At 41.6% G+C, this 25,609-nt stretch overlaps 5 protein-coding genes across 12 annotated transcripts; 4 read left to right on the top strand and 1 right to left on the bottom strand.

The window, feature by feature from the left end:
• Positions 1-4,324: 4,324 nt before the first annotated feature.
• Positions 4,325-6,335, bottom strand: LOC104455781 (probable 3-hydroxyisobutyryl-CoA hydrolase 2). Its single transcript, XM_018877451.2, has 9 exons — positions 6,246-6,335; positions 5,995-6,079; positions 5,720-5,805; positions 5,274-5,395; positions 5,126-5,186; positions 4,936-5,037; positions 4,734-4,835; positions 4,593-4,634; positions 4,325-4,465 (listed from the first exon to the last, which is right to left on the bottom strand). Exons 1-9 carry the CDS (start codon positions 6,333-6,335, stop codon positions 4,325-4,327), a joined length of 831 nt encoding a protein of 276 aa, XP_018732996.2.
• A 2,582-nt stretch (positions 6,336-8,917) lies between these two features.
• Positions 8,918-10,955, top strand: LOC104454053 (phosphatidylinositol N-acetylglucosaminyltransferase subunit C). 2 transcript variants are annotated; one of them, XM_010068773.3, is made up of 2 exons: positions 8,918-9,158; positions 9,811-10,955. In XM_010068773.3, the coding sequence occupies exon 2, from the start codon at positions 9,929-9,931 to the stop codon at positions 10,778-10,780; it is 852 nt and encodes a 283-aa protein (XP_010067075.2). In that variant the 5' UTR covers positions 8,918-9,158; positions 9,811-9,928; the 3' UTR covers positions 10,781-10,955. The 2 variants fall into 2 exon arrangements, with proteins under 2 accessions (XP_010067075.2, XP_010067076.2); XM_010068774.3 differs by lacking the exon at positions 8,918-9,158 and adding an exon at positions 9,222-9,394.
• A 738-nt stretch (positions 10,956-11,693) lies between these two features.
• LOC104454052 lies at positions 11,694-17,302 on the top strand. Of its 4 annotated transcripts, none has more exons than XM_010068772.3 (8): positions 11,700-12,673; positions 12,786-12,926; positions 12,997-13,101; positions 13,225-13,335; positions 14,920-15,050; positions 15,299-15,436; positions 15,921-16,154; positions 16,431-17,302. In XM_010068772.3, the coding sequence occupies exons 5-8, from the start codon at positions 15,012-15,014 to the stop codon at positions 16,839-16,841; spliced, it is 822 nt and encodes a 273-aa protein (XP_010067074.2). In that variant the 5' UTR covers positions 11,700-12,673; positions 12,786-12,926; positions 12,997-13,101; positions 13,225-13,335; positions 14,920-15,011; the 3' UTR covers positions 16,842-17,302. The 4 variants fall into 4 exon arrangements, 3 of the variants coding, with proteins under 3 accessions (XP_010067074.2, XP_010067073.2, XP_010067072.2); XM_010068771.3 differs by having other exon boundaries at positions 11,700-12,685; positions 13,009-13,101; XM_010068770.3 differs by having other exon boundaries at positions 11,700-12,685.
• A 1,993-nt stretch (positions 17,303-19,295) lies between these two features.
• On the top strand, positions 19,296-21,988 carry LOC104455780 (ethylene-responsive transcription factor WRI1). Of its 4 annotated transcripts, XM_018859693.2 has the most exons (8): positions 19,296-19,705; positions 19,802-19,878; positions 20,133-20,141; positions 20,258-20,346; positions 20,503-20,627; positions 20,920-20,996; positions 21,284-21,444; positions 21,505-21,988. In XM_018859693.2, the coding sequence occupies exons 1-8, from the start codon at positions 19,479-19,481 to the stop codon at positions 21,883-21,885; spliced, it is 1,146 nt and encodes a 381-aa protein (XP_018715238.2). In that variant the 5' UTR covers positions 19,296-19,478; the 3' UTR covers positions 21,886-21,988. The 4 variants fall into 4 exon arrangements, with proteins under 4 accessions (XP_018715238.2, XP_010068814.2, XP_039173159.1 ...); XM_010070512.3 differs by having other exon boundaries at positions 21,284-21,988; XM_039317225.1 differs by lacking the exon at positions 20,133-20,141 and having other exon boundaries at positions 21,284-21,988.
• Positions 21,989-24,069: 2,081 nt separating this feature from the next.
• Positions 24,070-25,333, top strand: LOC104455779 (probable protein phosphatase 2C 55). The gene is made up of 3 exons (XM_010070510.2): positions 24,070-24,395; positions 24,488-24,649; positions 24,938-25,333. Exons 1-3 carry the CDS (start codon positions 24,099-24,101, stop codon positions 25,262-25,264), a joined length of 786 nt encoding a protein of 261 aa, XP_010068812.2. The 5' UTR covers positions 24,070-24,098; the 3' UTR covers positions 25,265-25,333.
• The last annotated feature ends 276 nt before the right edge of the window (positions 25,334-25,609 follow it).

The following is a 25,609-nucleotide window of genomic DNA, read 5'->3' as shown; positions in this document are numbered from 1 at the left end:
AAGGGTGCAAGTTTGGTGGGACAAGTTCCCATGAGTCAGTCCGTATAGAGATATGATTACTCAATGGCGAGGTACAGACTAGGGTTTATATGGATCTTCTTTTTCCACTCTACTGTAAACCAGAAGGGTGCAATTTTGGTGGGACAAGTTTCCATAAGTCAGTCCGTATAGAAAAATAATTGCATGATACTAATAATAATCTATTCTGAAATTAAATTATAAATTATTATTACCCTTATTTATTCAAGAATTTATGATTCGTAATAAATTATTATTTTCATAATACCAAATGATTGTTATGTTAGTAAAGCCCATCCATAAATACACACAGTGGCCTCAGTTCTAGTGTGTTAATTGGTGTGGCTGAGAACTTACCATAAAAGCTCATCTTGCAGGTGCAGAGCTTGCGCTCCCCCTCATTTATTATTTGCCCTAAATCCGTTTCACCATTCTACATGCTGTACTCGATGCTTTTACTCGACAAGACTTCTCTCGACCGCGTGCTTTTTAGGGTAAATTTGAAATATCGTGCCGCTTCGGTTCGTGCTTTTCTGCCATCTTTGATCGGAGGAAACTCTGTCGAACCGGTATTCCGAGCGTTGGGTCGCGAATCTTCCCCTTGCAAACTCGGCTTTAGAAATATTAATGTGGACGTCGTCGATCGGATGGTTATTTTCCTTCCTCCTGGGTGGAGGTGTCGTATTCAGGCTCATTCGTGAGTCACAAACACGGGCATCGCCCTCTTTGGGGCTGTGTTCTCCTCCACCTTCTGTCGGAGAAATACTTGCTCCAATCATCTCTAATAAATGGGTTACCAACATGTATGGCGCCCACTTTTAGTTCTAGTTCGGGTTGCAAGCAGTGAATGTTCATTACTTATACCCCGACGGTTCGAGACATGGTTGGAGGAAGACATAGTCCACCTTTATCTATTAAGGTTGCATGGTAAGTGATGTTTATGACTTGTGACCTACCAATAAGAAACATGGTTATATTTGTTTGAGGAAGTCTCCTTTGATTTGGGATACAGGCAAATATAACCCATATCCGTATTTATAAGCTATCAATCATAAGATTAATCACGGAGAAAAATGAAGTAAAACACGAATCATTTTATTTTTACCCAACGCTACTACAATGGGCCACATGGAACAAAAAGGATTGGTCCACATGATATCAATGCAAGAACTCCTCCAATAAATGCATGGTTGGTGAATGGAGTAGGGCCAAACTTGATTTGAAATAGACAGGAGTAATCGCATGTGGAGAAGACCTAGATAGGTGATTCTTCATTAATGAAGATATCTTAAATTTTTCAATTTGGCTAATATAGTTATGAACTTTTTTAAAGATTTTCCAATATAACTTATCAAGCTAATTTAGTTAGGGAAATTCTAATGTGGAGACCCAGTTAACGTTGGCGATTTTATGTGACATGACCGGCAATCTAACATATATGACTCTATTCCAAATATTATCATTTCAAAAAATTTCATTATTTTTTTTTAACTGATCATAGTCTCCTTGTAGATTTGTTAGCTCGAATTTTGTAGATCTCCGTCACTATTAGTAGCTACCTCTCCAACCATCCAATCCTCGATTATCGAGGCCTCGGTGACCAAATGTCAAAAAGGAGTATTGCTGGCAATACGAATCAACGCCGGCTAGGTCGTCCCATGTCGCATCCTCATACTCTCATCAAAAGAGTAAGGTATTATGACACAAATTCAAGCGCGATGCATTTTGGGGTTAGTTCAAATACTCCTTTTTTTAAGACTTTCTCCGCATGGACCAAGCCGGATCGTTACGACTAAACCTCATATCCCCGATAAATCTCATGCACGCTTGCAAGGATTTAGTGTATGATACCAGCACTTGATTTCAGAAAAGGAGAGAGAGAGAGAGAGCCAATGGCGAGGTACGGATTTTACATGGATCTGGTGCAAGTTTGGAGGTACAAGTTCCCAAAAATCAGTCCGTATGTACACATAGCGGCCTCGGCCCTTAGGGTATTAATTGGTGTGACTGAGAACTTACCATAAAAGTGCCTATTGCAGGTGCAGAGTTTGCGCTCCCCGACGTTTATTGTTGCCCTAAATCCATAGAGAGAGAGGAGCCAATGGCGAGGTACGGATTTTATATGGATCTGGTGCAAGTTTGGAGGTACAAGTTCCCAAAAATCAGTCCGTATGTACACATAGCGGCCTCGGTCCTAGGGTATTAATTGGTGTGGCTGAGAACTTACCATAAAAGTTCCTATTGAAGGTGCAGAGTTTGCGCTCCCCGTCGTTTATTGTTGCCCTAAATCCATTTCACCATCCTACACGCTGGACTCCATACTTTTACCTGCTTCCTCACGAAGAACTTCCCTCGACCGCGTGCTTTTAGAGTAAAAATTTGAGATGTCGTTCCGTTTCGGTCTTTGATCGGAGGAAACACTCTCGGACCGGTGTTCCGAGTGGCGGGTCACGAATACGAAGATCATCCCGGTGCAAACTCGGCTTTAGAAAAATTAATGTGGACATCCTGGATCGGATGGTTGTTTTCCTTCCTCCTGGTTGGAAATGTCGTATTCAAAGGCAGAGGAAATTTGCTCCAACTGTGGGTTACAAATATGTATACCGCCCTTTTTTAGTTTTACTTACACTGCACGTGGTGAATGTTCACTACTTGTATCCCAACAATCGGAGACTCGGTTGAAGGAAAATATGGTCCAACTTTGTTTGTTTTAGTTAAATTGCATATGAGTGATGTTCATAATCTGTGACGTACCAATAAGAAGCATGGTTAGATGGGTTCAAGGAAGTTTCCTTTGATTTGGGATGGAGGCAAATATAACCCATGTCCATATTTGTAAACTATATCAATCAAAATTGATCATAGACAAAAGTTTAGTAAAACGCAAAACCTTTTCTTTTATTTTTACCTTGCTCTACTACAATGGGTTACGTGGAACAGGCAGGATTGGTCCATATGATATCAGCGCAATATCTCCTTCAATAAATGCATGTTGGGCAAATGGAGTAGGGCCATACTTGATCCAAAATAGGTGGGAGTAATGGTATGTGCAAAGAATGTGACTTTTCATAGATGAAGATAGTGAATAAGACAGAAATGAGAAAATTACCAAATCAATTTTAAATCATTATGTTGCTATTAATATAATTTTAAACTTTTCAATTAGGTAAATATAGTTATGAACCTTATAAGAATTTTCTAATGTAGTCCATTTGGCGATTTAAGTTGGAAAATTTTATTGTGGAGATCCAATCCATGCTAGCAGTTTTATTAGGCCTGACAAAAAATTTGACATATATGACTCCATTTCTCAATGACATTATAAAAATTTCAGAATTTTTTTATTTTTTCTTTTTTTTACTATTAATCGTCTTGGTTGCTTGAACTCTGTAGCTCACTATTACCGCTGGTGACAACCTCTTCGACAATGTAATCCTTGCTTGTCGCCAACCTCGACTTCGACTTCGACTTCGACTTCCTCGGCTGCACCGTTGACGGCCTCAACGACCAAATGTCAAAAGAAAGTATTTCTATCGACACGGATCAACACCGATTAAAACATCAAATCCTTTGATTGAGGGGCATGTCATACCCTCACTGTCTCATCAAACGAGCAAGGTCTTATGACACTAATCACAAGCGACATGCATTCCCAAACGGTCGCTGCCTCTTGGGAGTCACTTCAAATAGTCCTTTTTTAAGACTTTCTCCACGAGGATTAAGCTAGATCGTTTCGTATAATTGATGGATCTCAAGATCTTTCGTGGTGCAAATTTGTCTCCTTTGCAATCAGAATGACATTGAAAGGGCCCATTTGAGGCAAGCTAAGGTACAATCCTTCATCTGAATTTTTCATTAGACAACTTTAAACGTGAGATTAGTCCATATGGGTGAATAATATTTATGCTAAGAAGCATTCTAAAGATTTCAAGATCTTCAGTATCACCTTGTGTTTGTGTGTGCATATAGCAATCCTATATATATGTGTGTCAAAATCTTCCTAACTGAAATTCTTCCTAATTTTCTTGAAGTGGCTATTGCGACTAAGCTATAATAAAACAAAACTTCTTAAGACACAGCTAATGCAAAGGAAGAAAAAACTGCATCTCTTAAGTTTGACCAAACTAGAAGTGTGACTAATTTCATGCGCCAAACATAATAAACACTAAAGTTCAAGCGATTAAATTCACGAGATAGTTATAAATTGAAACATGTCTATGTGAATAAACAATAAGATCTCATAAATGGAAATTTCATTGGATAGTCCGAGAGGAGCGACAGGTCCCTTCCGCACATGACGTTCCCCTCAGAGCCTCGCACGCGACCGGGTCTGGCCCAACCGGATCGGGAGCCGTAGGTTGACCCAATCCGGGTCGACCCCATCAAGGCTCGTGAAGAACTTGTCCACCATCCCATCAGCTACCAGTTCCAGCTTCGGTGGGTCCCACTGCATTTTTCTCCAAGGAAACGAAGGGGGGGAATTTTTTAGAAATTTTTTAAAAAACAAATATAATTAATTAATATTCACATATTTAAAGATAATGCGCTAATTAATCAATATTAGAATAGCATGCCTTGGCCTTTTTGTCCTTGTCAAATAGGATCGCTCTTGAACCCTGAAAAAGATGCAGGATATATTAAGACATTGCATAATTCCCGACAAAAATAAAAAATTAAACGTGGAATAAATAAAATAAATTTAATTTCAAAGCGACCTCAAAGAAATCTCTGTTTATGGATCCTCGCAACATGTTGCAGAAGACAGTGTATTCGTGAGTAAGGCATTGCTCGAGGTCTTGCGTCCGTCCCTTTCTAATCTGCGGTCCCGAAATTTAATCTCGATTAACTTTCATTGATATGAAGTAAAACTCACTCCTGGAAAATTAATTAAATTAAGCTAATCTCCACTATCACTACCGATTTCAAAGTTATCTTGAGGCTTGTTGGGGAGGCTGATCTCATGGACCTCATGGCATCTTCGATCCATTTCTCTGCTCCATTATTTTCAATCTCATTTTCCTGCAAAAAAATTGTTCGATTTAAAAGACAAAGCAGGAAGCGAAAATGCGGGCTAGGTTAATTGCTTTTTTAATCGCGAGTTTATTACCAGTGACGAGAATATCTCTTCGACGGTGGGTCTCGAGAAGCATCTGTTGATGATCTCCAATCTGTCTCAACCAAATGGCTAATGTGATAATTTGCCATTAATAATACTAACATCTGTGGGTGAGAAATTGGAAGCTCGGGAAAATTACCTCCTGAAAATGCTATTTTCATTCATATTTGGGTTATGCGCAAATTTGTTTAATAAATCCAAGACGGTTGATTTGCTTAAAGGTGCCTCCTCGCACATAGCTTTTTCCAGTAATGGAAGCTCCTGAAACCCACAAACGAGGAGCCTTTATTAGAGAGAGAGAGAGAGAGAGAGAGAGAGAGAGAGATGATAATTAGGGTTTTACAGATGAAATTAGTGATTTAAATATATAATGTATAATAAAAATGGAAGTAAAATACAGTAAAAATTGTGTACTAATCTTATGGAATTAAGACCAAGCTAACTACGGAATATTGACCTAAGTGAGTCTGTGGAGGTATAATTAAAAAGAAAACAATGGACAAATTAATTAATCCTATCTCATAACAAATTAATGAGAATTACTCGAGAAAATAGTCTATATAAAAATGAAAAAAAAAAAATTACCTTGGAGAGCACAAAATGAGATGCGAGACCACAAGCTAGCATTTCGCCACCATTCAGCCGTGCACCAGTAAGCGCCAAATATTCTCCTATGGAGTTAGATCAAATGCATTCCACTTTATTGTTGAGGAGAAATAATATCTCGAAAAATCAAAAGCATTGATTTAAAATTTGATTTTACGAGTATATGTGTGTCTATGAATAAAATCACCAAAGATAAAACTAACAAAAAATGTGTATTAATCTTGTTTATTATTTTTGTGTCTGAGAAAGTTCACCAAAAGCACCAGGAAGCTTAGAGAGGAACTTTGATGCGCCGACATCTGGAAATAAACCTATTGATGCTTCCGGCATAGCAAATACCTATGCATATTTTCACAAGTCAATCAATGAAATATATGGCTCAAAATAATTTTTTAAAAAAAAAATGATGAGCAAAATATAAACATATATATATTTGTATTACACACATATGTCGTGCTCCTTTTCAACTAGTTAGTAAGAAAATAAGAGATTCCACGACCAATACCGTGTTTTCGGTGACGACGCAAAACGTCGCTTGCATTGATAGCCCAGCTCCTCCACCCATCACAATTCCATCAACTAGAGCAACCTTCATACATGGATAATAAACATATAGAAAGAAAGTAGCGAGTCAATGAAGTCGTCTTAGTTCCTCTAATATAGTGAATAATTATTTTATTTCAACACAAGCACCATCGTTGGAATGTGATGTGTATAAAAATATTTCTATTTTCGGCATGGATGATGATGATGATGATGAATGAAGAAGTAGGGCATGTGCCTATACTTTGTTATGTAGAGTTGGGACTCACCACAGGTTTTGTGTAAGTGGCCAGTAGATAATCTAAGATGAGCTGAAGACCGTAGAATCTTGAACCCAAGCTCCAATGTCCTATGGTTTTTTTTTTTTTTTCCATATTTAACGGGGCATTAATTAAAAGTATATAAAAGGTGAAAAAAGGGAGCGTAAATGGTTAGAAAAAACCTAGAGAGAGAGAGAGAGAGAACCTGCCATAGCTGTGCAGATCACTCTCATGACATCGCCTCCAGCACAGAAGGCCCTACCATTCCCCTGATGAAATTCTTCCATCAGTGCATTAAATCACATGCAAAGCATATTGCTGAAGTCGGCAGGTTTGTCCATAAAATAAATAATTCCAAGAAAAAGATTTATGTTTCCTAGCACCCAACAGGAAACTGAGAGAGAGAGAGCGTGATTTGTCATTTTCACCTTCAGCATTATGCATCCAACTGCAGGATCATCTTCATATGCTTCCAGTTTCCTTAACACCAGAGACGCCTATCACGGGGGAAGAAGGGAGAGAAGTTGATCGTCTCTGTTTGTATTTTGTTAGGTGTGCAAAAAAATCTAAAGAACAAAAATAAAATATTGCTGCGACAGCTAATATCACTAAATAATCCACTTTTTCGTTTTTCGTTTCTGAGAATTTGCATAAGTTCAAGTCGTCAAGAGCCGTGCAGAAAGATCTCGCATTCAGTGGTAAGAATGTTAGAGGAAGCTATACTTTAAAGAGAGAGAGGGGGGTTATGTCATCTGTACTATTCAGTACCATTTCATAAGTGAGGCTGTTCAGTTTCTTGGGCCTATCCAGGATCACCTTCCTCACGCTCGAGCTTTCTTCAAATAAAACCTGTGGCCACCCCCATCTTTCTCATCAACCAACAGGAGAACAGATAACAAGCCAAAGAAAGGAAAGCTTGCGTACCCCGTCCCATAAAAAGAACAGGTAAGTAAAGATGAGGAGAAAACCCTAGAGAAAAGATTCATCGGAAGAAGGGAAAGTAAGCTCGTTTACGAAGAAGATACGCGCATACATACTTACATGTACACTGTGACGTATAAATGTATACCTGGCCGTCGGCCTCGAGGTTGAAAGACAGATGCAAAGCCATGACGTCGGGAAGCAAGGGGGAAAATGAACCCTAAAAGAAACAGAGAAGGAAGGAAAGAGTGAATATAACTCGAGAGTGGTGCAAAGTACAAACGCATTCAGATTTCGCACGCAACCCCCACGACACGCTCCGTTGAGAGTTGAACCCCTCTCCCGCTCGTTTAGTGTTCCCGGGGTCTGATGGGTTTCTTTTCTTTATTTCAGAAACGAATGTTTCTTGCTCGGTTGCATCAGTCGAAGAAGAAAGACAGGGTTTGGTGCAAGTACGGCTGTGGAGGAATTTAATGCTCGGCAGAGGAATCGGTTGGCATTGGGCCGAGAGCTTTGCCATTCTCGGCCATCTGCATGCAGGTACGAACCGAACCTTTGCTGGAAATTTGTAGCCATTTCCGTGTCTATGACAGGAACGGAGACTCATCTCTCCACTGGCGACAACACATGGGGCTGCCGGTTGTTAGATCTGATTTGAAGTTGAGGAGTGATGTGACGAGCACAGCACGGCCTCCCTCGCTAGGAGAAGGCGTCGCCATGCTCAGTTTGCTGAGATTAAGAAATAGGATGTTCTTGTCTTAAACGCATTTAGCAAAGTTAAGTCGGATTCACAAGCCCTTTGATCCAACCTTGGTTTCATTGTAGTCTTCAAGAACCCGCTGTATACCTCCTCGGAGAACTTGTGTCACGGGTAGAATCGATATTCTCTCAATCGATCGGGAAATTAAAAACGGTTGGAGAATAGCGGATTAAGTGTCATGAGACACAAGTCCGAAGAGTTGTCGTTGATCCAAGTGTTGAGCAGGAGCGATAACTATATTGTTATCGAACTAAAACATGGAGAAAATATTGATTGCAGTTCTGATTTCAACATGGCATAATCCGAGTTTATTCATCGGGCGACACATGTCGCCATGTGCCAAGTTGGAATCAGACTTTCTTTGGAAGATATACGGCTCTCTCTCTCCGGCTGGGCCCCACCAGAGACCCCGTCTCTCTCGGTCAATTTACAAAATTCGGCTCTCTCTAAAACATGTAGCAGAAACTAAATTGGAGCATTTAGAGTTGTAGACGTAAATAACTCTATATAGACGAGTGAAGTGAACTGTTCACATGTCAAAACCGAGCTGGGCCAAGCGCTTTTACCAATCTCCAATCAGAGCCCGTAATTTCCATGGGCTTAGTGACCCGCGAGCTTTTCCGGGCCCGACCTGGCCCGGCCCATTTATCGCCAATGAGATTAAAGCTTCTCTCGTGTTGATAGCCGGAACGGGGGAACGTCGCCGGTCACGTCGGATTTCTTCTCGTCTTCCGATGATCCGCCGACGCCGAGTCGTTAGGCTCCGATTCCATTAGCAACTCGCGGCGCCGAAACCTCGCTGCGGCGGCGGCGGCGGCAGCGGCGAGCGCTTTCTCGGTGCCTCTGCCCGTGCCCGGGCCTGTGCTGGTGTGCGCGCGAATTGAGAGCTCCACTGATCGCGATCTCTCGCTCTCGTGCCCGCGAGCTCGTCGAGGTGTGGATTTTGGATTTCCTTCCGCTTTACGGAGCTCCATTTTGTTGTTCCCTTCGATATTTCTGTTTCGCGCGCCAACTGCTTGATGAAAATCCTCAGTGTGTAAGGAATCTTGTTTATTGGGAACTTCGAATTGCTAGTAGGGTAGGGTTCCATTTCCCATTTCGCTCCCGACGTTTCGTCTCCTTTGGGATCTGGTTGTGGAAGTCGAGATGTGGAGTGGCCCATGTGAAAAGGTTTGTAGGCTCGTCACGTTGCTAAGCTTGTTCAAATGGGTTGGTTGGGTAATTGGTTGTTCTGGATTCGAATTTTTGTCGGGGATGTTATGGGAAGAGCTATGATGGACGGACTTAGATCGCAGTTTTCATGCTAAGCTCTGTAAGAGTATAGTTGCGTGATGAAGTGCTTCTTGATGAATAAGAGTGCCCTCACGATTGACTGATGATTTGAGATCGAGCGTAGCATGATTAGTTTTCTCTAAAATGCATGCTTGGGTAGTGAAGATTGTGCTATGTGGCATCTCCAGTTTGGTTACTTTGAAAATTGCAATCTCAAAATAGCTTAGTGGATCTTGATCCCGCTTATTTTCCCGTTATTCAATGTCGTTTTGAGTTTTCTGTGGCTTGATCTTGTCGCCATCATGACTATGCAGGAAGCACAGATCTTGTGGAGGTCCTGGCATATATCTATTGCACATAGAACAACAATAGGAGGATTCATTGACTGTGGATCAACATCTCGTTGACAGGCATTTCCTTATTTCAGTCACCATGGATAGAGAAAACTCTTCTCCTACCAGACCCAAATGGAGAAAAGTGGCGTATGGAGGGATGCAGCCTGGATATGACGACAATTATACGGATGATTCTTTCCTTGAAGGTATGGTCACGAATGCCAATGTCGTCAAACGGGATTTAATGAAGGTGATGCGAGACTCGGTTTCGATTTCTCAATACCTATGCATTGTTGTTCTGGTTGGTGTCGTTTGGACCTACACCTTGAACTCTAGTCTCAGTGAGAAGTCTCTCCTGCTTATTGATGCGAGCCTTCTGATGTCGGGGTTCATGATTCTGCTGCTCACAGAAAAGATGCTCTCGCTCAATCAGCTTCTCCATTATTTAGCGAATGTTGCCTTCTTTACATCCGGGTTGTATGTCTTGGCTCCTATCTACAGAACTCTAACGACGTCCATAAGTTCAGACTCCATCTGGGCAGTAACCGTTTCACTGATGATCATCCATCTATTCTTACACGACTACGCGCGAAGCACGGTACATGCTTCAGGAACCTGGAAAAATCCTACCTTGACCAGTTGCATATCCCTGAATGCCTCTATTGTGGCTTCAGTTTTCGTTGCTTCTCGCCTTCCTTCATCCGGATATGTCTTTGCTATAATGCTGTTCTCTCTCGTCATTTTTCTTTTTGCCCCATTAGTCACTCATTGCATAAAGAAACGGTCTTTTTGTTTACATCTCCTGTTCTCATTCGTGTTAATGGCTGTTAGTCTGGCTTTTGTCTATAAATTGCATCGGGTGCTTTTCTTCATGTTTCTAGTTTTGCTGGTGTTTGTTTGCCGTGGTGTGCCCTTACTGGCTTATAAGGATACAGGAATACAAGTTTGAGATCAACGGCCCTTGGGACGAGGCTAAGCTCTGTTTCGATGTAACCGACTGAGGGCAATAACAGAAGTTTCTTGTTTCTTTTCACTCTTCATTTCACCATGCTGAAATTTGCAACAGCCAAATATGTCGTGGTACTTATCATTTGCTATTTCTTCTTTTCTCAAGTTTGAGATTATTTGAACTGTGCACGGAGTTTGGTTGGCCTTAGGCTTGGCCAGAGCTTGTCTGAAGTAGTTATTAATGCCTGGCAAGTAGACGGCTTCCTCACTGTGGTAATTGAACTGCTTTTGCGAGGAGAGAAGTGAATCGATTTCTCTCTGATCCGACGATCTTCTTGTTCCGTTCGTGATGTCTAGTACCATTAGGGAAACGCGCACTACCGGAATGGGAACTGGATGACTTGATTGATTGCACAATGCTGTGAAATCTACATAGACATGAATCTGTAAGGAAACATCTTCGCGGAAGCATTCTATGTGTTCACCATGCCACTCAAAACTGAATCGAAATTTCGTTCTTTTTTTCGGTTCGGTCTAGTTAACCAAGCCAAACCGAACTGAAATTCGCAATAAAAATCGAATGCCCAACGTAAAATCTCTCTTTTTTTCTTATTATTTAGTCAGTTTGGTTTCAACATGCGATGCAAAAATAGAAAAATCAAACCAGACTCTCGGTTCGGGTTGGATTCACGCCTTGGTTTAGTTTGGTTTGGATTTCATGAAAATCCAAGCCAAATCCAACTGTCGACATCCTCGCAATCGCACGTGTTGACCATTTGCTCGCGCGGTGGTTGTTAAAAGTTCTTGATTAATAAACCCGTCATCATTGCACACAGAACTTAAAGAAAGCCAGAAAAAGAAGCGAGCCAAGGCGATTCAACTCGTTGCATAATGGATCGTCAACGCAATAATGCTCAGCCAAAGGAAAGAAAAGAAAAGAAAGTAAAAGAAAAAGCTCTGCCGAAGATGGCGGCCTACGCGTTGCTAACGAAGAAGCGGATCCTTCTCCCGCCATAGAAGCACTCGCCATTAATAAAGGAGGAAAGAGGAACAGGAACGGAACGTGGCCATGTGAGAGGGAGAGAGCACCGAACGGGCTGGCAAGAAAGACGGCTCGTCTGGTCAAAACCAGAGAGAAAAGCGGGCGCTTTTCCCAACGTTGGGTAGCGCCGAAACTGGCGCAATCTCCGACAGTGAAAAGGCCCAGAGGAAGACGAAAGAGCGCCCCACCACGGGACTCTCTGCTCCCGTCCTACATACCCATCACTGTTGCCTTCTTCTTTTGTCTTTCTTGGGTGGTGGGTAAGTCATAAATTCCATCGGGCGCGCGTGCAGAGTGAATCCTCCGTGGATTCGCACTCTCTGTTTCCATGGCTGTTTCGGCCTTCAAGTCCACTTCGAGAAGAGGCGGCGCCGCCGCCACCGCCGCGCAGGCTTCCTCTGGCTCCTCCGCCGGCGCGGGGGCGGCTTCTTCTTCTTCTTCTTCCGTTAGAGAAGCCTCGCGGGACGCCCAGCGGCGGCCCCCGCCCAGGAGATCGAGGAGCGTGAGCGCCTTCTCCAGGGTCTCCTCCTCGCCACCCGAATTCTTGAACAAGAGGAACAACCCTCTGTTCTGCAGCGGCGATTCCCCGCCCGAAGACGAGACCTTGCCCGAGAAATCGGTCAGGGGTGGTGGGAACTCCGGTGGTGTCGGATCGAAGGTAGGTGGGACTAAGGCGGACGGGAGGAGTCCGGGGTTGTCGATGAGAGGAGGGGGAGATCGGTCTCGAGGAACGGAGGCGTCGGGTCGAATTCGTCGGGGGATAGGAGGGATGTCGGCCGGAGCTTGTCAAGTGTCGACACGAGGCGGCGGGTCCGGTCGGTGTCGCGGAATCCGGTTTCCAGAGGCCATTTGGTTAGCTCCGAGGTCTGGTCCTTTATCTTTATTGAGGTCCTGGAATTTTGGGGGCGTTTGATAGAGTATTGAGCTTGTGTCTGTGGCCTTTTTTCTTTTGTTGTGTGGTCAGAGTGAAGTTGAGCCAGATCATGATTCATCAACAAAGTATACGAGTAGTCGTTCTGATGTTTCGGATCAGATGAAGAATTTGAGGACTTGGACTAGCCAACACCGGAGTGTTCGGCCACCCGATGATTCTGCCACAAGTTTGGTAGGAGCTCAGCATCGAATTAAACTTTAACTCGTGAAGATCGATTTTTTGAATATGTTGCCTATCTTAGTCTTCTTCGCAGTTTTCGCATTGGGAAGATGCAGTTTCGGTGGGCTCTCTTTCTGGAGTAGAGGAGAAGACCTTTAAAGCAGTCTCTGTCTCCGAACAAATTATGGTAACAAATTAATAATAGTTACTCTGTTGTTGCTTTTTTACATAATACAGCTTCTTCAATGTTATAATGTCCACGTTGAATTTCACTGCTCATAACATAGTTCCCATTGTGCTATGACTGCAGCCAGAACCGGAGGATGCTTTGGGAGGTGATGCTACTCCTAGCAGCATTTATGAAACAGTTCGATCTGAAGTGAGACGGGCAATCTCTGACATTCAAACTGACCTTGAAACTGTAGGTCCTATTGATCTTTCATCCATCATAGCGCTTTTTCCCTTGCAAATTCAGTGACAATGTAGCATTCTTGCCAATTGAGTTCTTCTTAGAGGTCATATGACATCATGCTTATTCTGGGTAAACCCAAGTAGGAAAGATTTTATTACAAGGATTGATTTGATAGAGCTTTCCAGATGACTGGCATCACAGGTTGTGTGATCAAGCATGCCTTTTCAGAATAAAAATTCACAAATTTCTTGAATTTTTCCTATCTCGTACTTTTTAAGAAGGATAAAACTCATTGTGGAACTGAAACTAGCAGATGCTACTCTGAAGTTTTCACTAATCATTGAAGTTTTTGCATTTCAAGATCTGTGTTTGCTTTCCACATCACTTGTGGACCTATACAACCTTGAATTGACTGTCTTGGTGAGGTTTACTCTCATCCAACCATTGCATTATATAGAGAGAAACAGTTCTTGCACTTGCGCCACCTATCTAAATCTGTAAATATTGTTGCTGGTGGTGAGTTGCAAAAAGTGATGACTACTTTAGAAAGATACTCTGCAATTATCAAAGAGAGTTTTCTCATCCTTAAACCAGAAGAAAATAAATGGGCTGGACCCTAAGGAAAAGTACTGTGGTGCTTTATCAGATATGTTTTATTATTCGTCATGGCAGTTGCCATTGTCATTCTTCTTTACACCAGCAACTATGTGCAAGAAATTATATGCAAGGTACATGCATATGCATGCAGACTTTTTTAAACAAGTTTAAAATTTCGGCTAGTCTTTGTCAATTGTTAGGATATCTTGCATGTGTAATATGCCTATTGGAAGAATCTCAATTTTTTAAGAAGGGAAGTTAATCAATGATATATATATCTCATGTACTGGCCATGAAAGACGACATTGCATGACTGGTGATTAGAGGAAGACATAAATTGGATAAATAACATTTGGGAGAATTATGGCTGAAAATAAGATTCATTTCTATCTCCAGAGATTGTGGTATGTGCTTCCACAAGCAGCCTCCGCTATTCTTTATTGCTTGGACCAAGAAAATACATCTGTTTTGTGTGATATTGATATGGTGTTCTCATGCAGTTTCTTTTTACTTAGTAATGCAATGTTCTTTGGGGCTAATTCTATTGCTTACATGAGCTGTGTGAAAATGGCACTATTACTACTGTGCTCCTCTACATCTTCCAAAAACTCCTATAAGAGTGGTAATAAAGCTCTTTCACTAAAAAGAAGGTGTGGAGAACCAAAGCCATGAAAATAAGGAAAAGCATTCATAATGGCTTCCTGTTTCCACTAATTAAGAGGTTTTTGGGCCGTATGGTGTCACTAGCACACTAGGGGTGTTTTGTATTAATTGGGAGTCTGATATGATCTGTGATCATGCATGTGCTCTCCTTGTTGAGGGAATGTATAATTATTCAAACATCTTTTGCATGTGGAATTGAGAATGTTTGAAGCTCCAGGTCATTGAATCTATTTTTGGATACTTGTCTTAAACATGTAAGCGTGGTGAAAATAATGTCTATTTTGATCCTTTGCCTATTTTTATTGAGCCTTTTTGTGCTATAAATGTAATTAGGCTATTCAAAGGAGGAATACCACTGCCATTGGAATCTCCAACGTCGCAGATATCCCCCTGACCTTGTAAATCCAGGAGCAGTTGAACTAGTCATGGACTTCAGGCGAGAATATGAAGAAAAGCTTGAGGAGGTGTTTTCCTTGCTCAGGATCTTTTTGAACTAGCTCTGTAGTTATTTTTGTGGGTAGACTTCAAGTTCACTCTTCTAAATGTCCACTTGTTATCGCTTGGCTATCACATAAAAAAGTGATGTACTACGTTGTAGTGAACTGGTGCTTAAAGATTAAGTTTTTTCAATTGTTGGATTTGTAGCTCGATGCATCGTCTGGCAACTCATTTCCTTTTGCCACTAAAATTGCTGATTGACATTGACTTGCAGTCCCAAGAAAGAGCCAGAAAACTAAGAGCAGACTTGGCTGTTGAGGAGCACCGTGGGCAAGAACTGAGTAGAATCCTGAAGGAAATTCTTCCAGATGCGAGAGCGTCTTTCGAACAAAAGTCTCGTCCGGGACGAAAAGTGAGCGCTTCATCTCTCCTCTGGTTGATTCTTTTCCTTTCATTAAACAGGTTAAAGCGCTTTAGTTAATTTCCATTGTTTAAAGAGTATATGAGCTGGATGGCAACCATTTAGATGAAAAGCTTCCTTCTTCTTTTTAAGTTTGGCATACGTTAGTAAAAATGCTTATGTGATGTGTTTTTCTTTTTTTCTTCTTTTTAAACCTTAGCTCTTTCTGTGACGTGGGAAGATAGTTCTGTAATATGTTTCTGGAAGCTTGCTAGGAGGACGATAAGATCCTCATGAATGTGATATGTACTTCGCAGGATTTTTCTGATGGCACATGTACACAATATACACGAAAAAGCCATTTGTACGGATTGCAATGTTAATTTGTGCGATGATAATTTCACGCCTTTGTTATATTACCGTTTGTATTGATAACTTTCCTCCCTCTCTCCCTCCCTCCCTCTCTCTCTAATGAATTTCACCAAAATGACGATAGGCTAGCCTTGAGAGAAGAAAGATGTCTAAACGTTTGACAGAAGAAGCCCTGGCGTACTTTGATGAGTGTGTGTCACTGTCGACATTCGATAGTTCTGACTTCTCATCGCCAGAAGATCCACCACTCAAAGTAGTTGGTGATGCTAACCCCTTAAATGAAGGTGGATCAGTTCGCACATCAAATTTGAGCATATCAGCTATGCATATTCCAAGTGATCATGTCAATGAGAAACAGGTCTGTCACCATGCTTTTTGCTATATCTTTAGCCTTTTGTTTTGTCATCGACTGTGAACCAAAGATTCTCAAATCATCGTTGTCCTTCTTATGCCATGATTAGAGAGATTCTCATATTTTGTACTGCATATTAATCAAAAGACAAATACAGAATCTGGTTTTCTAGCGCAAATTACATGTGAGGATCAGATATATTGTGGCAAAAAGGAGGAGGGCAATTCAAGATGGATGAGATGATTTTAGTGTTCTAAATGGAATTTGGTTTCAACTGTGCAGCACTCATTCACAGAGAAACGGTTCGAGCTAGGTGGCAAATCCTCAAGAGCAGCTGCCGGCTGCAGCAATGAGAATTCTACCCCAGAGCCGGGTAGTTCTGAGAGTACTAGCCGGGAACTGGAATGGAAGTACAAGTTCTCTTTCTCAGGTGACACGTTCAAATACTTCAACCTTCAAAACGACATCAGCAACTGCATCAGAGGCTCGAAGAACCATTCTAAGAAGGACGACAGTAGCACGGAAAGCAGAAGGAGCGGTCACTTCCACGTCGACGAGCATGACTTCCACGCCTCGATGCAAAGCCTGTTGGCGGACAGAGTGACCCACAGGAACCGTTTGGAATCTGGTGGTTTTCTTATTTGTGGCGGCGGGGTCACGGTGACATTCTCTCCCTTTAGTTCTTTCATCTGAGGAGCCGACTATAGCAGAAGTTCATCAAAGAGGAGAGAAGCAAGATCCGCCCGGTGAGGATTGTAATTATTTAATTCCTGTGAGTGGTTTGCATTACAAGAAAAGTTATTTGAGAGGCGAAAAAAGGGGATGACGATCTCTGTGGCTCCGTCCATTTGCTCGTCGCGCACGTCTCGTCACTTCTTCCTTATGACCGAGAACGTCGATGGCGCGAGCCTACTTTGAGAGACTGAACCCAGGTTTATGCTCTCGGTCGAGTAGGTCAGGCAGACCTGTTTCGGACTTGGATCCATCGGGGCGCATCATTTTCTTCCAAAGACAGTAAAAGGCTTTACCATGGAGTGCAATTTTGTGATGAAGCACTGCTTAGACGATCAAACTGGGCAGTTTACAAAATTAAGCACTGATGATTAGCTGTGTTGAGAATGAGCAATGAACAAAAGAGTTCGACAATTAGGACCTATTTGTTAACCGATCTGATTCTTTTATTTTCCAAGATAGAAAAAACATAAATCTGTTTGGTAGTTTTTTTTTTATTTTGGAATAAATTTGTTTTCAAAAATAGATTTGGAATAAAATCAAGAAATAGAAAAAAGTTGGTTTTTGCTCTCAGGAAATAACTTCAAAATTGAGCCAAATTTTCTTCTTCTTCTTCTTTTCGCTTTTGGTTTTATTTTTTTTCCTTTTCTTTCCTTTTTCTTCTTCTCACTCATTGCCGATGGTTGGCCATTGCCAATAGCAACCGACTAGAGAAGAAGAAAAGGAAATGAAAAGGAAAAGGAAAAAGAAAAAAAAAAAAGAAAAAAATAATAGAAGTATTAAAAAATTAAAAGAAATTCTAAATAAAAAAATGAGGGGTCCTATGGAATTCTAAAAATTTTAGGTTTTGGGTAATTACTAAACATTTTCAAATGCTAAAAACTTTTTCTAAGAATAGAAAAAAATAAAAAAAAATTATTTATAAGTAAAATTGTTCTTTTTTTTTTTTTTGACTTAGAATAAAATGATTATTAAAGAAACTCTTAAAATTTGTTTTCAATATCCTTTGTTGTTTTCGTCTCCTTAGAAACGAGGAAAATCCAAGATCAAATCATATTGTGCTTTCAATCATGCGAGTACCTATAAACTATTCCATCGTGTACTTCTACAAATCAAATTGTCCTTTTTTCTTAACAAGTGTGATTCAATCTTAGGTTTCATTTGGCTTTATGAATTTCAAATCATGATAAGAGTATATGATATATGAAATGAAATCTTGAAATTTTGCTATATTATATTCATTATTTAGTGGTTGTAGTAACAAAGTTAGATATATCACATAATATATATATATATATATAAATAAATAAATAAATTTACATAAAGATGGAAAAAATTTCTTGCAACACTCTTATCTAATATATTTTTATTTGCTTTTTATTTTATTTTTCTCTTTTTAATTAATTTCTTTTTATTTCTTTCTTCCCCATTCATCATTCCCTAGTAAAATTTTATTAAATATTGAATTGAACTAATATACCTAAAATTCTATAATACCTAAAATATGTAATAAATATAAATATAAATTTATATTCATATATTGAATTTATATTATATTAAATTTGAATATATAAATAAAAAGAAGATTAAATTAAAAAACTCAATTTTTATTTTTTTTATTTTGAATTTCTTATATTAGTATTCAAATGTAATTTCTATTGAAATATAATTTTAATTTTGTTAATTGAAAAAGTTTGTTATTAGAGAAAAAAATAACTTTATTATTATGGATATTGAAAATTCTACCCACACCTTATCAATGAAACAATTTTATTATGTTTATATCTTTTTATATCTGATTTTATCTTGTCTTGAGTAAGTACAAAATATGTGAGAGAATAAATCTTATCCTAAATCTTATCCTATAATGAATTTTATTTTGACCACCAAACATAACCTTACAATATATGATCTTGGGTACTGCTTTCTCGACATGATCCGAGATGGAATTGTGTGGGTCCCGTAATTTAGTCAATCGGCTGGCGGCTGTTGATAGGCGGTGGCAATTTCTTTGCCATCCTTAATTGGATCGAGAAGTGATTATTAACAATTTTTCAAAAAGACTCGACAATATTTAATAATTTTATTTGAAAAGGACCCTCTCAAAAGGGAAACGAAAGCCCATCGGGGGGAGCAATGACTGCTGCTGTGGTCGAAGGTCAATTGCTTTCCTCAAATTCACCCTTATTAATTTGCCCACTTCCACGAGGGATCATTAACCCTATTTTAACCTCACACCCTGGTTAGCCTTAACCCCAGGGTTAAAGGCATTCAGAGTTAGTAGGCTCATCGGGTTATCTTTCGCCTCTCATTTTGCTTTATTTATTTATTTATTTAAATATTATTATTATTATTATTATTATTATATTTAGAGCTTAGTCACCCTCTGTCTTTCTCCTCTGAGTTCTTCTCACTCTCTCTCTCCCCCAATTTGGAAAACAGCTATAAGATTAATTGCATCCAAGTCAGCAAACTCCATCTGGAGAGGGCCGCAAAGTTAACAGAGCCCCCCCTCCATCCTTCTCTTTCATTCATATGTAATTCCTCTCTCTCTCTCTCTCTGGTTTGAGACAGCAAGAAAAACAGAGCCCCAACCAAATGAAAAGAGGTCCTCCTCCTCCTCCTCCTCCTCCTCCTCCTCCTCCTCCTTCATCTTCATCTTCTTCGAGTACGCCTTCTGGGTCCGATCCTAATGACCCATCGGAGCGAAAGCCGATACGGAGACGCGCCCGGAGAGCTCGGAACGCCGGCGAGCCTCCGAATGGTCATGAGCAGAGCTCGTGCAGGAGGAGGAGGAGGAGCTCCATTTACAGAGGAGTCACCAAGTCTCTCTCTCTCTCTCTCTGTCTCTCTCTCTCTCTCTGTATATTGTCCTTCTCTTGCATGGGGTTTTGAGATTCATTGGCGGGTGGGTGGAACAGGCACAGATGGACGAAGAGATTCGAAGCCCACCTCTGGGATAAGACCTACAGCTCCGGAAGCAAAAGAGGACGACAAGGTGTGCAGTACACGACTCTCTCTCTCTCTCTCTCTCTCTCTCTGTCTCTCTGTGTGACAAAACCTCTGCTTCATTGAAGAAGAGACACAGTGAGACTCGCTTCATCGGCGAGACTTCTATACAATTGTCAAATCTGTTTTCTTGCGTTTGCTGACTGCGTTTGATGTGGATGGTGATGACGACCCTTTTTGTCGAATTGCTCTCTCTCTCTCTCTCTCTCTCAACGTTCACCAACTCCTCTCGTCGCCGCCCAGTTTACTTGGGTAAGCCGTAGATCTCGAGGCCTCCCTCTTCTCCTTCTTATTTATTTATTTATTTGTTTAAATGATCAAGAAACGACGGCAAAAATTATATTTTTTTTTCCCAAAATATGATACAGGGGCATACGATAGTGAGGAGGCTGCTGCTCGTACGTACGACCTCGCTGCCCTAAAATACTATGGACCCCACGTCTTCCTCAATTTTCAGGTAAAAAAGATTTCCTTATTTTTAAGTAATTATTATAAAAAAGAGCCGAATTATCGACTAATTATTATAAAAAAGAGACGAATTATCCGATCACATATCATTGAATGTAAATTTTGATGCAAATCAATCTCAATCCATCCGTCCCACTCTATTCAGATCAGCGAGTATGAAAAGCCGCTCGAAGAGATGCAGAGCCTCTCTCGAGACGAGTACCTGGCGTCACTGCGGCGGCACAGCCAAGGATTCTCCAGAGGAGTCTCGAAATATCGCGGTGTGGCCAGGTTAAAAAAGTCATTTTCTTTTCTACATTGAATCAAGCCATCTCAAATATATGTTAGGTTCACGTGGAATTTACAAAAATAAGACTTGATCTTGGGAAATCGTTTCGTGCTCCTTATTAAGGAAATTTAGGACAGGAGTTGCGGTATCGTCATAATCCTTCTTAAAGATGAGAAATTCTTACTTGAACTTGTGCAAATTGTCGTTATTAATATAAATCAGATAAAATGATATTTGGGGTCGGTATTTGTTCGAATTTTGTTTTGTTTTATTAATTTGTTTTTGGTAAAATAGGCACCACCGTAATGGGCGATGGGAGGCTCGCATTGGAAGAGTACATGGCAACAAGTACATCTACTTGGGCACCTACGGTCCATCTCTCTCTCTCTCTCTCTCTCTCTCTCTCTCTCTCTCTCTCTCTCTACATACATGCATGTTGTACACTGTACATTTTTTTTTTTTAAATTATGGGCAAATAAATATTTAGTGCCGATGAAGAGTCGCTGTAATAAAAATAAAAAATAAAAACGATCTGTTAATTTGAATTTCTACTTTGATTAGGATTTCTGATGAGTCTTACTAATTCTCCGGGGCCGTTAATTAATTGTTTTTTATTAGGTTTAAAAAAAAACCAAATCGATTTTCCTCACCCCCGCAGGCACTCAAGAGGAGGCCGCGGAAGCCTACGACATGGCGGCGATCCAATACAGAGGGGCGAACGCCGTCACCAACTTCGACGTCGGCATCTACGTCGACCGCCTGAAGAAGAAAGGCATCCGCATCGATCGCTTCGGCTCCGACCAACCGCCCCAACCGCTTCGCAATGTGGATTCCAATGACGACCGAAGTCGGTCGCGTTCACCTGCCCCCGTGCCGCAACAGCAGCCCCGACCACCTCGAATCGAAGCTTCCGCCGCCGGAGATGGCGAGCTTCCGTGGAGCTGCTCCGACGACATGGGCTTCGCGCAGCTGCCGATTCCCAACCTGCCAGATTTGTTCGACGAGATCGACGGATTCGAAGACGACATCGACTTGATCTTCCATCCAGAGTCCGGGAAAGAGATCGTCCACGGGAGTGCATTGATGGAGACAAGTGAGTCGAGCTCTGGAGCTGATAAAGTGGACGGCAGTGCTGCTGGCGGCGGCGGCAGCGGCAGGACCCAAGAAGTTGCTGTCATCATCGGGGTTGTTGTCGTCCACGACAACCGTGGCCTCGACGGCGTCGGCCGTTTCTTGTCTCTCTTGCGTTTGAGCTTTTGAAGGCGAAAAAGACGTGGAGAGATTTTGCATGCATTTTGTGATTCCGCAACTTGTTGCACCGGTGGTCAATACTCGAATGAGATCTTTCAATTACTTTTTGACATTTTTTGTGTTTACTTTGTGCGAAAAATTGTGGCTTATTAATTAATGGTTTGCTAACTTTAAGTGCTGAACCACCGGCCATAGTGACTCTACTAGATAAGAGCTCCATTGATTCTTACCCAAATGTGAGGGGGTTCGAAATCCAGTGGAGGCATTAGTGTCTTAAGTGTGATGCCGGGGTGGACTAGCGTTACCCCAGGTTTGCTTGGCTGGCTGTTGGCTGTACGGGGTTCCAAGATCATAAAAAAAAGAAAAACCATTAAGTGTTGAGAACGTATTAATCATGAATATGAAAAGGTATAATTGCTACGAAAAGTTGCTACTTTTAGGGCTCGTTTGGTTCGGCTTTTGGAGATGCATTTGCCGAAATGCAAACCTAAATGGGGTTTTCCGAAATGCAAATATCGTTTGGTAAAATTTGAATTGAGATACAACTTTGGCCAACATACCGTTTGGTAAAATTTGCATTTGTAAATGACTTTTATTAAATTAAAAAAACAAAAAAGAAATTTCTATTTTCTTTTTGAAGTTTGGCTCTCTGATTTCTTTGGATCCGTGATCGGACTACCGGATTTGGCAGCTAGTGGTGACTGTCGCCTGGGTCACGCGACCTCACGCAATGGTTGTTGGGGTTGGACGACCCCAAGCAACGGCCGCCTGAGGTCGCGCAACCCAAGCAACACGCGACCTCAGGCGACGGTCGCCTGGGGTCGCCCGACCCCTGCGACGGTTGCCTAGTTCGCATGACCTAAGCGTCACTTGAGATCCGGCGACGATTGCCGGGGTTGGGCGACCCTTGGTCGGCGGTCACCAGCGCGTCGCCAACATGGGCAACCCCTTGGCCGGCGATTGCCAGCACATTGCTGGCGTGTGCGACCCTTTGGCCGGCTGTCATTAGCCTCTGATCGACTTCTCCACCGGAGAGATGAACAGTACCGAAAATTGCATTCCAAAAATGTAACTTCCGCATGGTCCTCTACCCCTCCATTCCCCCGAAGGCTTTTGAAGCCCCTTGAAAATGTAATTGCATCTTCCCAAAGTTCTCAAAAAATTGAACCAAACACCACAATATTTGGCCAAACCCTTTTAGAGCCCCAAAGAGCATTCCAAATGCTAAAAATGTGCTACTCTTATGAAAAGATCCAACTCTTTTATATATTTTAATGGAAGATGCCTAGTAAAGGCACTTACTAATAGCTTATATAAGGAGCCGGGTCCTCTCTCAATCCAAGACATTGAAATGTTGTATTTTATTATCGATTGATAGAAAAATCGGATTTCTTTATTTGCTTCTATATCTTCAACGATCATTTTTTTTTCAAGGTCATTACTATAGAAAAGGCATGTCTCCATCCTTCTTATCATGAATAAATCATGAAAATCTAAGCTTCTTTGATTTTGAATTCCTTCTTATGTCCCTATAGTCATCAGTAGAAGCAAGTCGAAAGCTGCATTTTGTCCGAGCCTCTATAGTCATCATAGAGCTTGTAATTTGCGCTCTTTTTCTTTTCCAAATTATTCTTGTAGTAAATGGGAGCCGTTCTGTGCTTCTAAATCTATTTCTAATTTCTAATGATATTATATGGCAGTCAATCTATTTCTAATTATTAGCCAAGTATAATTCTTTTTCTCATCCTTTTATTCATCAAAGATAAATAAATAAATAAACCTAGGATCGCTTGGAATCATCATAAAACGTGACAAAATCTTGAAAATATTTATTTTTATACTATCAAAATTATAATTATGACAGAAAAAAAGACTGAAAAAAGAAATTTCAAAAAAGTAGAAGAGAATAAATAAAACTGCAGATAATCCACCTGCCTTCCAATCCCGAGGGATGTTTTGACAAAGATAAAATCTACTTGAGAAGAAGAACAAAAAAAAGAGGATAATTTAATTGAAATCAAAGAAATTTGATTTTTCTCGTAATTTTACATCAACTAGAATTCGAAAACCTAATCCAACCATTTACAAGATTTACTACTAAAAATCCGTCTCCCTCCTTTCATCTTTATATATACACCCTAACGTATCGACCTTCCAGAGTACACACAAGCATGAGCTTCCTTTGTGGTGCCCGCCGGGCTCCCAAGAACCGGAAATTAAGGATGATCGCCGGGTCGTGCTACGTGCCGAAGAAGCGGGCCGTGTTCCCCGACGGCGACGACGCGCACTTCATATGCTCCGAGAAGAACACCATTGGCGTGTCCGACGGGGTCGGGAGTTGGGTCAGGCTGGGCGTCGACCCCGGGGAGTACGCCCGGGGCCTCATGACGGGCTGCGCCGACGAGGTCCGGAGGCAGGAGGCCGGTCACGTGGACCTCAAGTCGGTCCTCGGTGCGGCCTTCGACAGGACCTCCGTCAGGGGATCCGCCACGGCGTGTCTATTGACGCTGGCCGACAATGTAAACGTCCTTTCACTTCGTGGTGTCTCCGAGTCGACTGATCCGTGTTACTAAACTCGCGTGAAATTCCCGTTGTGCGTTCCTCGTCGCAGGGTCGTTTGCAGGTCGTGAACGTGGGTGACAGCGGGTTCGTGCGGTTCCGAAAGGGCGAGGGAGTTTACCGGTCGCCGGTCCAAGAATACGGTTTCAATCGTCCGAATCAGCTCGGAAGAAGTACGGCGGCGGGGCTCTACGGTACGCCGAGCTCAGCCCAGGTAAAAGAACTTAAAAAATTTGCAGATGGAGATTTGCATCGGAAGATTCCACGTATTTGGTTCGCTACGTACTGAGATTACGAGCCGGCTTTAACGTTCGACATGTCTAATAAAAGGCGGTCCGGGTTTCGAATTCATAAACCGCCCGAAACCCTGAATCATAACATGATATAATCCGCAGGAGCCTTATGTTTATCTCCAAATCTCTACATGTGTTCATATCGACTGATTCGACGGCTCTCATGTGATTTTCTTTGGCTCGATAACGATTTTCGCGCGAATGTCCAGAGCTACGAAGTGGAAGCACGCGAGGGGGACATCATCGTCGCCGGGACGGACGGGCTGTTCGACAACCTGTTCGCGGATCAAATCAAGGACGTGGCCGAAGCCGGGATCAGAGGAGGCAAGGATCTCGGGGACATCGCATCTTCGTTAGCCGCCCGAGCGCACGCCAATTCCCTCGACAAGACCGCGAGGACGCCCTTCTCCGAAAGCCTGGAGAAGTACTGTGGCGAGGAGCGCCGCCGCGGGGGCAAGCCCGACGACATCACCGTCGTGGTCGCTCGCATCGTACGGGATAAGAAAGAGAGATCTATCCATCTGTTCTGGACGTAAGCGTTGAAGATATCTTTCTTGCGAAGGCGAAACAGTTTGTGGATTTTGCTTTGATTCTTTTGGGGCAACCTTGTATATCGACTAGATTTGGCGTCTTTCAATTCGATTCGAGTTAATGTTTTTAAACCGTGATTTCGAAACTGAATTCTAGCAGCGTGCAACCTCCGATTATGCAACTTCGCAAAAAATTAGGAGAGAAATCGGATTTCACCACGATTTTATTTTTTTAAACTGAATTCCGATGAAATGCTTATATATAGCGGAAGTTTTCAATTTTCGATGTCTCTTGTGATATGTATTATAAATATTTTCAGAACTTAAAATATTTGTTCGCAAATTATATTT

The sequence above is a fragment of the Eucalyptus grandis genome, chromosome 7, assembly GCF_016545825.1.
Source record: "Eucalyptus grandis isolate ANBG69807.140 chromosome 7, ASM1654582v1, whole genome shotgun sequence".
NCBI lineage: Eukaryota > Viridiplantae > Streptophyta > Magnoliopsida > Myrtales > Myrtaceae > Eucalyptus > Eucalyptus grandis.
This window is presented reverse-complemented; position numbering and strand designations above follow the sequence as displayed.